The sequence below is a fragment of the Lethenteron reissneri genome, chromosome 25 (genome assembly GCF_015708825.2).
Source record: "Lethenteron reissneri isolate LAM-NWPU_2019-01 chromosome 25, ASM1570882v1, whole genome shotgun sequence".
NCBI classification, from domain to species: Eukaryota; Metazoa; Chordata; class Hyperoartia; order Petromyzontiformes; family Petromyzontidae; genus Lethenteron; species Lethenteron reissneri.
Window position 1 is genome coordinate 10,868,279 of NC_083803.1, and position 16,543 is coordinate 10,884,821.

Genomic DNA, 16,543 nt, shown 5'->3' on the forward strand with positions numbered 1-16,543 from the left:
TATGTAGACCCAGTCTATAGTCTATGTAGACCCAGTCTGTAGTCTATGTAGACCCAGTCTGTGGTCTATGTAGACTAGTCTGTAGTCTATGTAGACCCAGTCTATAGTCTATGTAGACCCAGTCTGTGGTCTATGTAGACTAGTCTGTAGTCTATGTAGACCCAGTCTGTAGTCTATGTAGACCCAGTCTGTGGTCTATGTAGACTAGTCTGTAGTCTATGTAGACCCAGTCTGTAGTCTATGTAGACCCAGTCTGTGGTCTATGTAGACTAGTCTGTAGTCTATGTAGACCCAGTCTATAGTCTATGTAGACCCAGTCTGTAGTCTATGTAGACCCAGTCTGTGGTCTATGTAGACTAGTCTGTAGTCTATGTAGACCCAGTCTGTAGTCTATGTAGACCCAGTCTGTGGTCTATGTAGACTAGTCTGTAGTCTATGTAGACCCAGTCTATAGTCTCCCCGTGTGGGGGGGGGGGGGTGCACCACCCTCCAGCACCGGAAGCTATTTAAGGCGTCTGGAGGCCGTTACAGCTGCAGATGGCGATGATGGCGGTGGCGGTGATGATGATGAAGAAGATGTAACGGGATGCGCGTCTCCATCACTGGCATCACGGCACCGCCAGCACCACCATCAACATCCGAACACCGCCGCAGCGTCTGTTCGTCGGCCAGGGAGGGGACAGAGACGAGAAGACATCGCCTCCTTCCCTCTCTCTGCCTCCCTCTGTCTCTCTCGCGTCTCTGCGTCTCTGAGTGATACAGCGAGACGGGTGAGCGAGCGGTGCAGGCGGACCGAGGAGTCATCCGCCACCACCACCCACACCACCACAAACCACCACTACTCACCACCACCCACCACCACTCACCACCACCACCATCACCCACACCACCACTACTCACCACCACCACCCACCACCACCACTCACCACCACTAACCACCACCCACACCAACCACCACTCACCACCACCCATAACCGACCCCTTCTCACCACCACCACCCACACCACCACCACCATCCACCACTCACACCACCACCACCACTCACCACCACCACCATCCACCACCCACACCACCACCACTCACCACCACCACCCGCACCACTCGCCACACACACCAACCACCACCCACCACCACCACCCATTCCACTCACCACCACCCACACCACCACCACTCCCCACTCACCACCACCACTCACCACCACCACTCACAACCACCACCCACACCACTGACCACACACACCAACCACCACCACTCACCCACCACCACCACACACACCACTCACCACCACCCACACCACCACCACTCAACACCACCCACTACCACTCACCACCACCAACCACTCACCATTCACACTCACCACCACCACTCACTCACCACCACCCACACCACCACCACTCACACCAACCACCACTCACACCAACCACCCACCCCACTCACCACCCACACTCACCACCACCAACCACCCAACACCACCAACCACCACCAACCACTCACCACTACTCCCCACCAACCACCACCACTCACTCATCACCACCACCACCCACACCACTCACCACCCACACCACTCACCACCCACACTCACCACCCACACTCATCACTCAACACCACCCACCACCACTCACCACCACCAACCACTCACCACCCAAACCAACCACCACCACTCACTCATCACCACCACCACCACTCACACAAACCACCACCCACACCACTCACCACCCACACTCACCACCACCACCACTCAGCACCACTCATCACTCAGCACCACCCACCACCACTCACCACCACCAACCACTCACCACTACTCCCCACCAACCACCACCACTCACACCAACCACCACCCACACCACTCACCACCCACACTCACCACCACCACCACCACTCATCACTCAACACCACCCACCACCACTGACCACCACCAACCACTCACCACTACTCCCCACCAACCACCACCACTCATTCATAACCACCACCACCACTCACCACCACCACCCACACCACTCACCACCCACACTCACCACCACCACCACTCATCACTCAACACCACCCACCACCACTCACCACTACTCCCCACTAACCACCACCACTCACTCATCACCACCACCACTCACACCAACCACCACTCACACCAACCACCACCCATAACACTCACCACCCACACTCCCCATCACTCAACACCACCCACCACCACTCACCACCACCAACCACTCACCACTACTCTCCACCAACCACTCACCACTCACTCCCCACCAACCACCACTCACTCATCACCACCACCCACCACCACCCTCGCCTCTATCTCCCCATCTCTGCCCTCTCCCCTCCCCGGGATTCTCTCTCGTGTCATCTCGGCGTCGTGTCCCGTCTCCCTCTGTCCATCTCACTAAGTGCGGGGTCCTCCTTTCTCGTGCCGCTGCCTTATTCACCTTCATTCACTTGGATTCGCAATCGCTTCTTCTCATCCCCTAAATGTGAATCGTTTGTTTCGGATTAATTTATTTGTTCGTGCGATTGCTGCTGCTGCCGCCGCCGCTGCTGCTGCTTCTACACGAGGCGTGTGCGCGTTTTATCCCGTCTCCCTGTTGTTAAAGCCGTCTTTTTATTGTTGTAAGAAACGTAGTAGATATGTGAACGTGTTACAAAAAAACGTGCGTCTGCCATTGTAAAAAGCCACGAACACCAACATCACCACCACCACCACCACGGACCTTGTCCAACCTCATCATCATCTCCAATCCCCTCTCTTCCCAATCCCCAATCCCCCCGTCCCCCTCGCTAGATCGTGGATTACTCTGTGATTTAAGAAGGAAAGAAAAATAATAATTTGCGGTCAAATCCGAGCCGGTGTCCCGAGCAAGAAGAGCGGAGGAGGAGGCGGCGGCGAGCAGCAGCAGCAGCCATGAGGTGCGGTCCAGACCCGGGACATTCGCCCACACAAACACTCCACATGCAACATACAACATGCAACATACCACATGCAACATGCAACACGCCACATACAACATACAACATGCAACATACAACATGCCACATGCAACATGCCACATACAACATGCAACATACCACATGCAACATGCAACATACCACATGCAACATACCACATGCAACATACAACGTGCAACATACCACATGTAACATACCACATGCAACATACAACATGCAACATACAACACGCAGCATACCACAACATGCAACATACCACATGCAACGTACCACATGCAACATACAAAATGCAACATACCACATACAACATGCAACATACCACATGCAACATACCACATGCAACATACAACATACCACATACAACATACCACATGCAACATACCACATGCAACATACAACATACCACATGCAACATACCACATGCAACATACAACATACCACATGCAACATACAACATGCTACGTGCAACATGCAACATACCACATGCAACATACAACATACCACATGCAAAATACATCACACCACATGCAACATACAACATGCAACATACCACATGCAACACACAACATACAACATAATACACGCAGGGACACGTTACATGTACATTGACACACACACGGACCATGGGCTCGTCGTCGCACGGTTCTGCGTGACTCTCTACAGATGCTGAACATTCGGAATGCGCCGTGTACACGTGTGTCTTGGCTATATACATAGCCACTTACCATCGACACACATGTGATGATGTGACATGCGTAACACATGTGGGTACAAGGGATGATTCGTGCTCGCCTAGAACAGTTAATTCTGCATTAATATACACGAATCGTTACGGATTGATGCATTCCGGACCCGGGACACTCTAAACACACAGTGCATGTACTGCACGTGTACACCCACCCCTGTTCTACATACACATACTGGGCTACATGGACACGTTTCTATATAGACATGTTCATCCACGAATACATGCCTACTGTGTTTACTTAATATACACATGTTCGTGAATGGATACGCAATTACTGTGCATCAAATATCGTGAACAGTGCATTTCATAGCCACCTTCACTGCATGATACGGGATGCATTGCATAGTGCATACCCAGTGCACACACGATTTCCTGTAGGTGTGCACGGGTAGTATAATATCACATTACCCCCACACACCCACACACTGCTTGTGTGCACGAACTCTGTGGTGTGCTTGAATACGACATACTTGGGTGCATGCTCCTTCCTGCGCGTGTGTGCACATGTGCAAGTGGAGCCCAGGGGTCCTTCACGTATTCATATTATCGAGACCTGTCCCTCGTCCATACGTTCTGGAAGCACAATTCTGCATTGACAGACGCAGATGTATGTGTTGCATAACACGGCAGAGTACCGTCGACGTATAGAGACTACGTTAATACGGTGCAGTAAAATTGGAAAAGCGTAGAAAAATTAGTGCATATATACCATGTGAATCTGTCAACGATGTGTATGTAACATGCCATGTGCTGCATACATACATACACGCATAGACGCATTGTTTGCATGTGAATAGGACATTATATATAGCTATATACTAATGGCCAGTATACACTGTTAGTGTGCAGTATATAAAGTGTGTGCTGTAGTGGCATCACTGAATACGCACGTGTGGGACACACGCTTGGTGTACTGTGTTGATGGGAGAGCAGTACGTGTGTTTGTGGATTAAAGATTCCCCCATGTGTGTTCATTATACAGTGCAGCTTTACTGCAGCATGGAGCTCGCATGTACTGTAAGCATGGACACTGTAAATCAAATTCGATACAAGCTCGTTAACGAATTATTAAATGTGGACATTTCAAATGGCTTCACAGCACAGAGTTACAATACGGAATACTGCGTACGATTAAGACATTTTACTGTACTGATCAGAGTAGTAAGGTATGGCCACGTAACCCATTTTGTGACCGTACATTTAATTGAAGTGCTGCACTGCAAGTCAACAAGGGGCAAAATGATTGTGGGTGGAGGAAGGGGCTTGGGTTAGATTCCTCTACACAGCAGAGGTCGCAACCGGGTACCCGATACCCGTACCCTACCCGATACCCGGCTAGCCGTACCCGGCCGGGTACGGGTACCCGTTTGCGACCCTGGTGCGGCCGGGTACGGGTACGGGTAGACCGTGAGTCACTGGTGAGTAACTGTTTGTCACTCATTTCCCAACGTCTTGTCTCTTCTCACAATTCAAGTTCCTAGAATCAACCCACCCGCGCCTGCAACATGGCTTCATCCCAGAGGTCGCAATCAGGTACCTGATACCTGTACCCTATCCGTACCCGGCCGGGTACGGGTAGGGTACGGCCAGGTACGGGTACGGGTACCCGTTTGCGACCCTAGTGCGGCCGGGTACAGGTACGGGTAAGGAATCAAAACCCGTTTGCGACCTCTGCTACACAGCTGCCTTGCTGTGTTGGACTTGGTATGTTCTCAACTTCTCCCCCTGTTCTACGTGGGTCTCCTCCGTGGCACTCTGATTTCCTCCCAGAGCAGAAACTAAAATCCCCTAAGTACACTAACTAGTCTTAGCCAAACATCAGAATGTTGAAAATTCATCTGCAAATTACTCAATTGGGATTGCACATGGCAAGGCCGTAGCCATGGAGTCAACATTGGGGGGGAGCAAATCTTCCAGGGGGTTTGGGGGGTCCCCCCCCCCCCCCAGAAAAATAAATCTAAATTTGAAAACGAATTTCCTGCCTAAAATCTTAAAAAATGCATTAACACATAGGGTGGACTTTTTATTTATTTTTACAATAATGTCTAATAGTGTATTGTATTACATTGCTCTGTTTTATCTTTTCTTGTTTCATTGTATGTAATGGCAGAGATTATGGATTAATAAAGTACAACCATAACAACAATCATACAAACAGAAATATTTTTATAGCAATATATTGGGGGGGGGAGCATTTTGAGCATATTTGAATATTGGGGGGGGATGTCCCCCCCCCAAATTATATTATAATTATGGCCTTGGCACATGGCAACGTTACCCACTACTTCGAAAACCTTGCAGGACTCGCACGTGAAAAATGTGAGACTTGGCGATCCTTTCCAGCAATAAACAAGCACAAAAATGAAACCCATTGACAATTCCGTAGCAAAATACTTGGACTGCTTTGTTAGTTGGACTTGGCAATCATCTGCAAATCTGAGCGCGTTAAACAATTAGCAAGGTGTGTGAGCGATGGTGCCCCGGGCAATGTTTTCGCGAGCCCAGCACAAGCACCACGGGTGCTCACTTGCAATGCACGGTGTGTATTTACTATTTACACAAGAAGGTTGGCCTACCCAGGAGGGAGAGATGAAAGGCGTGCAATTGCAGAGGGCACTAAAGGGACAGTAAAATGGCAAGTACAAAAATACTCCACTGTATGTCTACATATAGCCATGGCCAGCAGGGAAACGGCACACAATTGCAACGAGCCGCTTACAAATCGGGATAGTGGGGCATAGTTTTTGACCAGCCGGTGGACCCGAGTGGACCCAAGTGGTGGTCTAATTTAATCAATCGCCTTGTGCATTCTTGAGGCATTTGCTCATTTCAGTGTCCAAATATAGCACATTTTTCGAAGAACACGTTGCTCTGTGGTAAATTGTACAACTGCAGTTTAAGATGCTCAAAAAAATCATGATCCTTCTACCAGTCTCCATATCTGTCAACCCATACTCTTTACTCATATTCTTGTACAGGGAAATTGAGTTTTCAGGTCCATAGGGCGTACAGCCGTTCCAATACGGGCAAATGTTTTTGTCTATTTGTTTGTGCTCCTCCCTTGTGATGAGACTTTGTGGGATGAACATTGAGATTTGTAAGGGCACGGGGTGACCAATAAGGTCTGAATTGGACTGTAATAAGGTGGGCACTGATAAGGAGTTGACAGCTATGATTCTCGCACCAGTCAATACTGTCGTAATAAAGTAATAAGGAGACGGTGTGTTCCACCACATTAAAAAAACGATGTAAAGCAAAATTTAAATGCATCGCTGTATCAGTCTTAAAACCCAAAAATGTTTCGGCAGTATTTGTTTAGTAAACTCTGGACTGATTTTCGGACCGGTTAATGTAGCTCATCGGCAACATGTATACTGTAAAATAAATGCAGCTTTGTTATCAAGTGTTATAAGAAAGACCTCTTCATGAACATCGTGGGGCACGTTTAATTACCCTGAAAAGCACGAGTGCATTTTGGTGGGAAGGACCCAGTGAGGAGGAAAAGTGTTTCTTCGTGCAGGACAAGGATATTGAGGAAGCTTCGCCTCTCAGGCCATTGACATAGGGCCCTTTACACTTTTGGGAACGGCCTCATGAAATGGGGCCAAGGACGTGGTACGGTTTTTAGTGCTTCTTTTTTTGTGTGGTCGTGGTGGTGGCATGTGCTGCAGTGACCATACCATGGTTAGGTAGCTAACCCTGCGAAAATGTGACACATCCCTGTAAAAATATCTCTGCCCCACAGCAGCTGACGACAGTTCTTTGGCGCGTCTATTTTAGCTGCCCCAGCGACCTCTTAAAACCCTGTGATGCCCCGTGGCAAAATTTGCCATGGGGTTGTGAATTAATTGTATAAAAAAAGGTGGCCACGGTACTGTTTGCTCCCTTGGAGTTGTAAGGACATTGGCGATTAATATATTTGTTAATTTAATGATTTATTATCTTAACAATTTAGTGTCGAGCATCTGTTAGGACACTGTTAAGCGTGTTGGCAAAACCATTAAAAGTTGTTTTGTGTTTGGCAGTGCCCTTCCTTCTCTTGTGACATGCAGTTAGTGTCAATATTATTTCTTGTGGAATGCTTTTTTCCTGAGTTGCGATGGCTTGGGGGAGGTCAGGGTTGGGATGGAGTTGATGGTTATGGACTTTTCAGTTGGCTGCTTAGGCTTTGGTAGATGTTGTACATGTGGTGTCTGGTAACAGGAGTTGGCCACCACATTCCAGACGACTCGCTTGAGGTGTGTCGCTGTGCAGTTAATTGACGTAGAAGGCGTTTGCCCCAAATTTGCTCCCGTCACTTTGTCCTCGCCAAGTTGTTCGAAAGTGTCAATGTAATCCCGTAAATATCGTAAGCGTTGTGGTTTGATGTGGGTAGAGTGATGAATGACAATGGGGATTGGGGTTGGAAAGTGGTTCAAATAAGAATTCAACATATTTAATAAATAAATAAACGACATTGACCCTAATATGCCATGCTTCTCAATCAACTTCCCTCTCGCCTGCGTGTGGAACAAAATAACCCAGAAGCACATTTCTTAAAGCGCCCACATCATCCATGTGTGACCACGGAACAGCGTTTAGCGATTTGTAAGAAAGGCTGTGAATCATACTTGTGTTTATTTTGGACATGTCCAATGTGGGAGTAATGAGGAAAAAGCAATGCATACTAATTTTTCTGTGGATCAAGGATTGCTGGTCTGGCAGACACAGTTTAGTTTATACTCCCAGAAGTTTTGGCTTCCAATCTGGGGGGGTATATGCTCCCACAAGTGTTGCCTCCAGTGACTTTTCAGTACTATTAGACCCCCCAAAAGTTTGGAACGTGGAGGCACGCATTCTTGTTGTGTTCGTTAATATTCATAAACCGTATCGGCGTAAATGCAAAACAAATGTTTTGAAATTGTGCACGCAATGTAAATAATAACCCTTGCTGAAGGCTACACGAGTTGAACATTAAAACGCGCAAGAAAAACGCGTTGACTAGAACGCTCGTCACTTTCATATCTCTCTCGTGTGTCGTACTGTATATACTATATATTTTTTTGCGTGAAAGTATACTCTCAGACAAACTGGACACCCCTGAGGTGGTTGGGTTTCTTCAGGATCGGAGCACTTGGGCTGGCACCACCAGCATCGTGATGCTCTGAGATCCTGGGTTTGAGCGGCCTGTGATTAAATCAGGTTCCCAACTGTTAGTGAGTTGTTGGTCTCATCCGTGACACAATGACTGCATTTAAAAACAAATGTACAGTATTACATTGAAATTGTTTTAAAGCTTTCGTGACTGCAGGGATTCATAATCTCGGTTCTTTCGGTAAAGTCACGTAGAAGGAAAATAATAAAATAAAACAATTAAATTCTCACGACGTTTCGACTGCAACACAAAGCAATCATCATCAGATGTGAAAAACACAGCAAGAAAATGTTCTTGCTGTGTTTTTGATTGTTTTATATTTTTATTATTTTATCGTTTCCCATCTTCATGACTTTACCGAAAGAACCAAGAATATTAAAACTGTTACTTATTTTTTTTAAAGAAAATTCATCTTTGGGAATATAAAAAAAAAAGAATGAAGTGCTACGGCCACGTGATGCACACCCCTCTCGCAATGTGCGTGAGAGAGAGAGCAGTAGCAATCCTCGTCTGAGTTAGAGGTCACATAAAGGGAATCCCATAAGCAGTGTTGATCTCTTTTGACATGCTGCTTGCTCTGAGAGTTATGAATTGACACTCAATGATTCTGATAACACACTTGAATTAGAATTTGAAAAATATGTATTACTATATATCTACCAGAATAAATATTAGATGCAGTCATGTATTAATAGATGAATTAATGAAAATCGTTACTGAAAATTCTTCAAATAACTTACAACTTTCGATTTGTAGCCCTTGCAAACAATTTTTCATTTTGGGAGTAGTTAATTATATATGAATTTATTCTGTACGTATGTGCAATAATGCATGTATAGAGGCCTGTCAACGTTTATAAAGGGATATTCAGAGTACGTACCGATTCAGTTTATATTGGGATTTATTTATAAGTTGGTCATGTTTATTAATAATCTGAAAAATAAGTCTGGTATTAGGTCTGTGTGATTGTTATTTATTAAATGATTAATTGTCTAAACATTCTGACCTCTCCTCGGGCAAACAATTGCGAACGCATGTAGCCTGCACACAAGTATCGCTGTACTAACGATTGTGATAAATATGGAAACTGAGACTACCCATGGGTCTTGGAGGCAGGAGTGGTCATCTATTTATGCCCATTTCCAAATGAAGCACAATCAATAATCATCATGTGCAGAGGCGTCATGCTTGCACAGGAGAACACTGATCCGTGGTGATATCCATAAGTTTACACCTCCTATCCGTAGGCTAATAATTATGGAACATCTACATCATGGGACCTCCTTTGCCAGTACCAAAATATGAGAATAGGTTTTCCCCTTTTTTCTGGCAACAAAACAGCTGTGTTAAGATGTTAAAACACCAAACTGAAACCTTTTACAAGGAACCATGTCTGCATTAACCACAATACCAATCAGTTTCAAAGACAATGCATATATTGTCAGAGTGTGTTTTTGATTTGCATTCTGACCACAAGTATTGTGGTTAATTCTAAATTATGGAAAACCCACGGATAATAGGATACTTTCTATAAGATTAATTTGCCAGACGACTTCTCTTGTTTGTGAAAAAAAATCACAGATAATAGTAATGGCGTCTTCGTGTCTTTCTGTCTCCTTTTTGTGTGTCTATCTCTGTGATTCTCTGTATCTGTTTGTTTCCCTTTCTTTGCCGCGTATCTCTTGTTATTGCCGCGTATCTCCTGTTGTCCATGAAAAGATCATGAGCATCGGTAAGCAAGATTGCTATGCATTATAGGTAAAAATCGCGCATAATAGTAACAATTAGGGCCAAAGATAGGTTTTCTATAGCCTCCACTGATAATAGGAGACATGGGTAATAGTGCCGTGGATTAGAGGAGTTCTTTCTTGTATTAATTGGCATAAGTATTGTGCTGTATGGGGTCAAATATCCTATTGGGACCCTTCGGGGGAAATCATCTGAAGCTTCAGTGATGCTTCTCATGATTAATGAATAATGAGCATTCATGAATAATGGGAACACTGATTTTTCTCAAAGTAATCGTATTTAATTTTCGATTTAAAGCTTTCGTGACTGCAGGGATTCATCTTCTTGGTTCTTTCGGTAAAGTCACGTAGAAGGGAAGTAATACAATTATTATTTATTATTTTTATTATTTTATTACTTCCCTTCTACGTGACTTTACCGAAAGAACCAAGAAGATAATCGTATTTAAGTTACGACGTGCTCGGCAGCAGAGGGCAGTGCATATACATCTATTGTTATACTGTACTTGACATCTATGTTCCCACATCTGTGCTCGCTGCCTTGACCAAGTCGCACTGACCCAACATGGTGAAGTATGACCAAATACTCCTCACGACCCATGGGGAGGCCCTCATCCAGCAGTGGATTGACAACAGAGCTGTACATGTACACGTTTATTTTACTGTGACCATTTAAATACTGTACAAGTACTCTACGTGAAATTGCATGGTATGTTTATTGGTTTGACCCAGGCCTGTAGACTTTTTAGTTGAAATGGGGAGGCATACAACAAGTTAGGGGGTGGGAGTGCAACACAAGTTACACAAACTTGACACATGTTGAACCCTAAGCATAACATATAACGATACGATCTGCTTCAGTCTATCGTGCATTCTGCTCTGGCTCTATCCCCAATATAGACAAAGAAAGATCATTTAAAAAAAACTACCACGTGTTTTAAATTTTGTACAACATTTATTTTTACTTGACTCCAGGAATTTAAAATAGCGGTTGTATGTAAGTATGTCAAGCTTAATTTGTACCGCACGTAGCCAACCGTGCTTATCAGAGTTGCTGAACCTTCGACAAAGGGTGGCTCATCTTAGAGCCCCCTACAATCCTACAGGGCTGGTTTTACCTCCTATGTGTGGATATGGGGGGGGGGGAGCATTAAACTTCAGGCGTCGTGCTGGAATTTGTAGTTGCGTTTGTTGTCCCAAGTGCCAAAAGCTGACACGGGTGCGGGGGGTCCCTGTCTTTCAAACCCCAGCGGTTCTGCCCATTCCCCCCCAAGCAGCGAGCAGAGTATCTGCCAGGCCCGTGCCTCCGTCATGATCTACGACGACACCAACAAGAAGTGGGTGCCGTCGGGAGGCTCGCTGGGATTCAGCCGTGTGCACATCTACCACCACACGGGCAACAACACCTTCCGCGTCGTCGGGCGCAAAATCCAGGACCACCAGGTGAGTTGCATGATGTCACGATTGCACATGCCCTGCGACTGGGAAGGGTGATGGAGCGTGGCGGAGGAGGAAGGGTGATGGAGCGTGGCGGAGGAAGGGTGCTGGAGTGTGACGGAGGAGGAAGGGTGGCGGGTGGTAGAGCCTGGCGGTGGAGAAAGGACGAGCGTGGAGGAGGAGGAAGGGTGGAGCGTGGCGGAGGAGGGTGGGAAGTGACAAAGTGTCGGTGTAACTGTGCGTTTTCTCAAAGTTGTTTATTATTTGTGATGTTTGCTACAGATTCTTTATTTTGAATGGATTTCCAGTTTTAGATGCCTCTCCACTTTTGATTGGTGCGGTTTCATTAATTTTGTTGGATCGTGCAACGTGGATTTAGTTATTATATGGAGGTAGCTTTCCATTTTTCTGCCAGTCTTACTTGAAAAATAACTTTTCTTAATCGCTGGGTTTAAAATAATGTACTGTATTTTTTATGGTTATTAAGTGAGGACTTCACAATAGTGCACATTTTCCAGGCTCAAAATGCGTTAATACAATTCCTTCATTACGAGCCAAGAGCCTCTTGGGACTAAAAGTCTCTTTTTCAAGGGAAATTTGGGTCAGATATGAATACATCGTAACGGTAAACTTGGTCCGGTGATACAAATAAAAACGCAGCATTTAGAACGTTATAAGAGAAAACATTGTAACAGTCAGACTCATGCAAACTCGGACTCGTATTTTCATTCCCAGGGCCCATGAACGATTTGGGCCTCAAGACTGTGGCACTATTGGCCCTGTATGGGTTGAGTTGCCGCTTGCCCCACATGTCCATGTCATCTTCTTGGTTCTTTCGGTAAAGTCACGTAGAAGGGAAATAATAAAATAATAAAAATAAAACATAATAAAATAATTCTCACGACGTTTCGGCCACAACGCAAGCAGCCGTCCTCAGGTGAAGACCAGGTCTGTCGGGGAGACAGCGTCTGAATGGTCTTCATCTGAGGACGGCTGCTTGCGTTGTGGCCGAAACGTCGTGAGAATTATTTAATAATGTTTTATTTTTATTATTTTATTATTTCCCTTCTACGTGACTTTACCGAAAGAACCAAGAAGATGAATCCCTGCAGTCACAAAAGCTTTAAATCGAAAAATGTCCATGTCAGTGAACGAAAGGCTGTCTTAACATGCACAGATTAGACTCCATGAAGACGAGAGCCTTTTTACAGACAGCCTTCATAACCAAGCCAAAGACACACACACATCCCTGTTACAGTCCTACCCCTGTCAGAGATGTAGTCCCATGATGATACTCCAGTCCTACCTTTGACCCAATGAGTCGGTGTCATAATTTTTCCAGATAAGAACCCGATAACATAATAATCTATTTCACAAGAGAGACGTGTCAAAACCTAACGGACTCGGCTAAACTTTGACTTGGACTACAAAGGCCTTAGCTTCTATCAAATTTTTGAGTTGAGAAATGTGGAGAAATAAAATACGGAAAAGATGTTTTCTAGACAGAAAAAACACACTTTTGTATGCCAAATGACATCACTATTTTATGCGTATGAAGCACGCAGCCTAGTTTCAGATCCCAAGGGTCAAAATTGTCAACGTATCACTTTAGACAGCAGCAGAACATTAAGTCAAGTTTTCCAGTTTCACAATTTTCATTATAGTCGTCATCACCTACTGCTGGCTTATGCGTAGGGGGCTTTGTGTGGAAAGCCCCTCCTGATCACAGAGGAGTTGGGGGGGACGGGTGCAGTTTGGGAGTGTTGCCTAAGGGTGACAATAAATAATTTCTGCAAATGATGACGAACTCGTCAGACGGTGTTTGTATGATCTGGAAAACTCTTGAGCAGGAAGGGCTGGGATTTAGCAGGGGGCCCTCTGGGTCATTGCAGACCTTGAGTGAAGGAACTGGGGTGGTCCCAGGAGAGAGTGGAACATAGGTGTTTGGATGAGTGTGGCACGCGGGCAAAGCTTATGTTGTAGTGGGGGTTGGTGTGGGGATGTGGGGGGGGGGCCTGGCAATGCAAGAAGAGGGGTTTTATTTTCTTGTGTGTGTTTGTTATACACTTGCGTGTAGGAGATCAGCTTGAGGGTTTTAGCAATGGAGGAACTCGATTACTGTGCAGGCAGCACAGTGCATGCAAGCTCTCCTGTTATGCCCAAGGGATCCAGTCTGGAAAGAACGAGGACGGACGTGGTTTTTGGAACGTGAACTGTTATGGGTTTTTAAAAGCAGTTATTTATTAAAGTGCTTCAAAATGGGGCTTGTCCCTATGGTTGCTCACATTGAATTTGTGCAAAATTTGGTGGTCATGGCGACTGTGTTGACCCTGCGCTCACTGTGGGAATACAAGCGTCGTACAGTGACCGCCTCTGTTGTGTGAAAAAGCCTAAAATACGTCCTACCGCTCGGTGTGCCGAGTCCGTCGCTCTTCATCATCCCACGTATTATTCCCCAGCGGTGTGTGGGGTTTATTTAATTATCTTAGAACATCTGCCTCGCATGTCGCTCTGTTCAGTGGAACAAGGTGGTTGATCGGAGGACTGGCTCGTAGAACAGTGGCGTGTAAAAGCTGTGAGGCACGATGCATTGCATATATGTTTTAAATAGTGAAAGGAGCAGCCCTTCATATCTGTGTAAATCTAAATATCCTACGCTGTTTAGGGTTGAGACCTTGGTGCAATGGTTGACGCACTGCGCTCTCAACTGTGACCTGGACAGAGTCCGATCCCAGCCGCCGGGGCTCAGTGGCCAGTGATATCTGAATTGGTGTCGCCCTTCCACCAACTTGTACTGACCAGTGTGGTGAAATATGGTCAAACAACCGCTATAAATGACATGGCATAGAGAGGCCTTTATCCAGCAGTGAATTGACAAAGGGCTGTAGATTTAGTCAAACGGCATATGTCACATGATTTGAAACGGCGTAGTTGGACCCTTGAGCAAAGTGCTGTTGTTGCGCTCACTGTGATTTATTTTGTTCAATATTTAAATCTCAGAAGTATGTTGCAGTGCTAGGTGTGTGTGTCTCCGAGTGGCTCCTGTTTCCCACTCGGTGCTGCGTCTCTTAAATCCAACCTTGGGGGAATGCAGCACGGATTTCATTTTTTTATTGGATCCAAAAACCCCTATTCTTTTCCCCCTCTTTGTCTTACTTTTTCCTCTTTACAAGTAGCTTAAACTAAATTGATTCCATCTGCGAACTGCCCTCGTTCATCTCATGTGGCTGGTTTTGTCTGGATAAAAAGGACAACAACAAAAACAATAGAAAACTAAACAACCGCAGTGGACACCCACGGTCTGTTTAACAGGCAGTTTGGCAAAGTTACATTCGTAGGTTTTTGCAAATATTTAAGCATTTCACTTTTGCACAGACATCTGTATTTCGGCACCTTATAATTTCCTCTTTAAATATATATCATTCACTGCAGGCCCCATGAAGTGACTTGCTGTGGGCGTTTGAAACTGCTGGCTTAGCTTTGAAAACTGGGCTCACCGAGAAACAGACGCGCCTCCTAACAGGGGCGACCCGACTCGAATGGGGAAAATCATCAATTATCACCTCAAACATTTGCATGGCCGTGCTGCCTTTTGCGTGGTGCTCGGAGTGGCAGCGCCTGCCCCCACCGTCTCACAATCCCCACTTGGCCCCCTGCCTTTCATTTCTACAGCCGTTGCCGATATCATCCCTGCTCTCTTCAAGCGGTGGAGGGTCTTGGATTTTTGCCACTGCTGCGCTTACTAAAAAAGCCGATGAAACACAATGTTTCTGCAATTTAAAAAAGAAACAAGTCTTTCAGCAAGCTGAATTACATATATGTATGCACTCACCCAGGGGGTGCCGCTTGTGAAAAGCCGGGCTGGATGGGTTAGTTGCCGAGTTGATGGTTTTGTTTCAGTTCGAGCACTGGCTGTACATGATTAATACAAGTCTATTCATTTCCTCGGTGTGAGGGGATGGTTTTTCAAATCACCAACTTGCTCTGTTCATTCTAAAAGTCCCAGTATAGAACAGCATAGTTGCTTTGTGTGGAAAGCCCTTCCTGAATCACTGAGGGGGGGAGGGGGGGCACAGTTTGGGAGTACTGCCGATGGTAACTGTGAAGAAGAGCTTGGTTATGAATATTTATTGGTCGCGATATTTATTTCCCTCAAACATTCCTTCCCGGGATTTGGTTTTTATTAATTTGTTTTCATAATGAAATAAGCATTTGTACAAACAATTTGCTAATTAACAAATATCAACCATAGCACTTTGTATTTATAATTTACTGTGTGGCTTGGGGTAAGGTCTGAGTTGTTAAAATTTATAACCTGGAAGTTATCACTGCGTCGCACTGGAAAGAGCATGCTTTTATGACCATGCCATGTCCAGTTTCTCTGTGGGTTTACGTCACGTTCTCGGCTCGCTCACAAATCACGCGCGGGTGCATTCGCCGTATCTCTTCTTAAGTGTGGCTCTGCATTACTCTGGTGAAACTGTATCAATATTTCACGTGCATTTTTTCACCCCCCACAGTGTTTTTCCCCCTTGT

The 16,543-nt window shown here is 45.6% G+C and overlaps 1 protein-coding gene across 4 annotated transcripts in view; it reads left to right on the forward strand.

Moving 5' to 3' along the window:
• The first annotated feature begins 510 nt into the window (after nt 1-510).
• Nucleotides 511-16,543, forward strand: part of LOC133347204 (protein enabled homolog) — a 28,864-nt gene continuing 12,831 nt past the window's right edge. For 2 of the 4 annotated variants that reach the window (XM_061559285.1, XM_061559288.1), the window contains exons 1-3: nt 511-770; nt 2,777-2,901; nt 11,821-12,013. In XM_061559285.1, coding sequence (XP_061415269.1) covers nt 2,897-2,901; nt 11,821-12,013 — 198 coding nt within the window. In that variant the 5' untranslated portion in view covers nt 511-770; nt 2,777-2,896. Of the gene's footprint in view, nt 771-2,212; nt 2,469-2,776; nt 2,902-11,820; nt 12,014-16,543 lie in introns of those variants that run through there. The other 2 variants (XM_061559286.1, XM_061559287.1) reach the window with 2 other exon arrangements.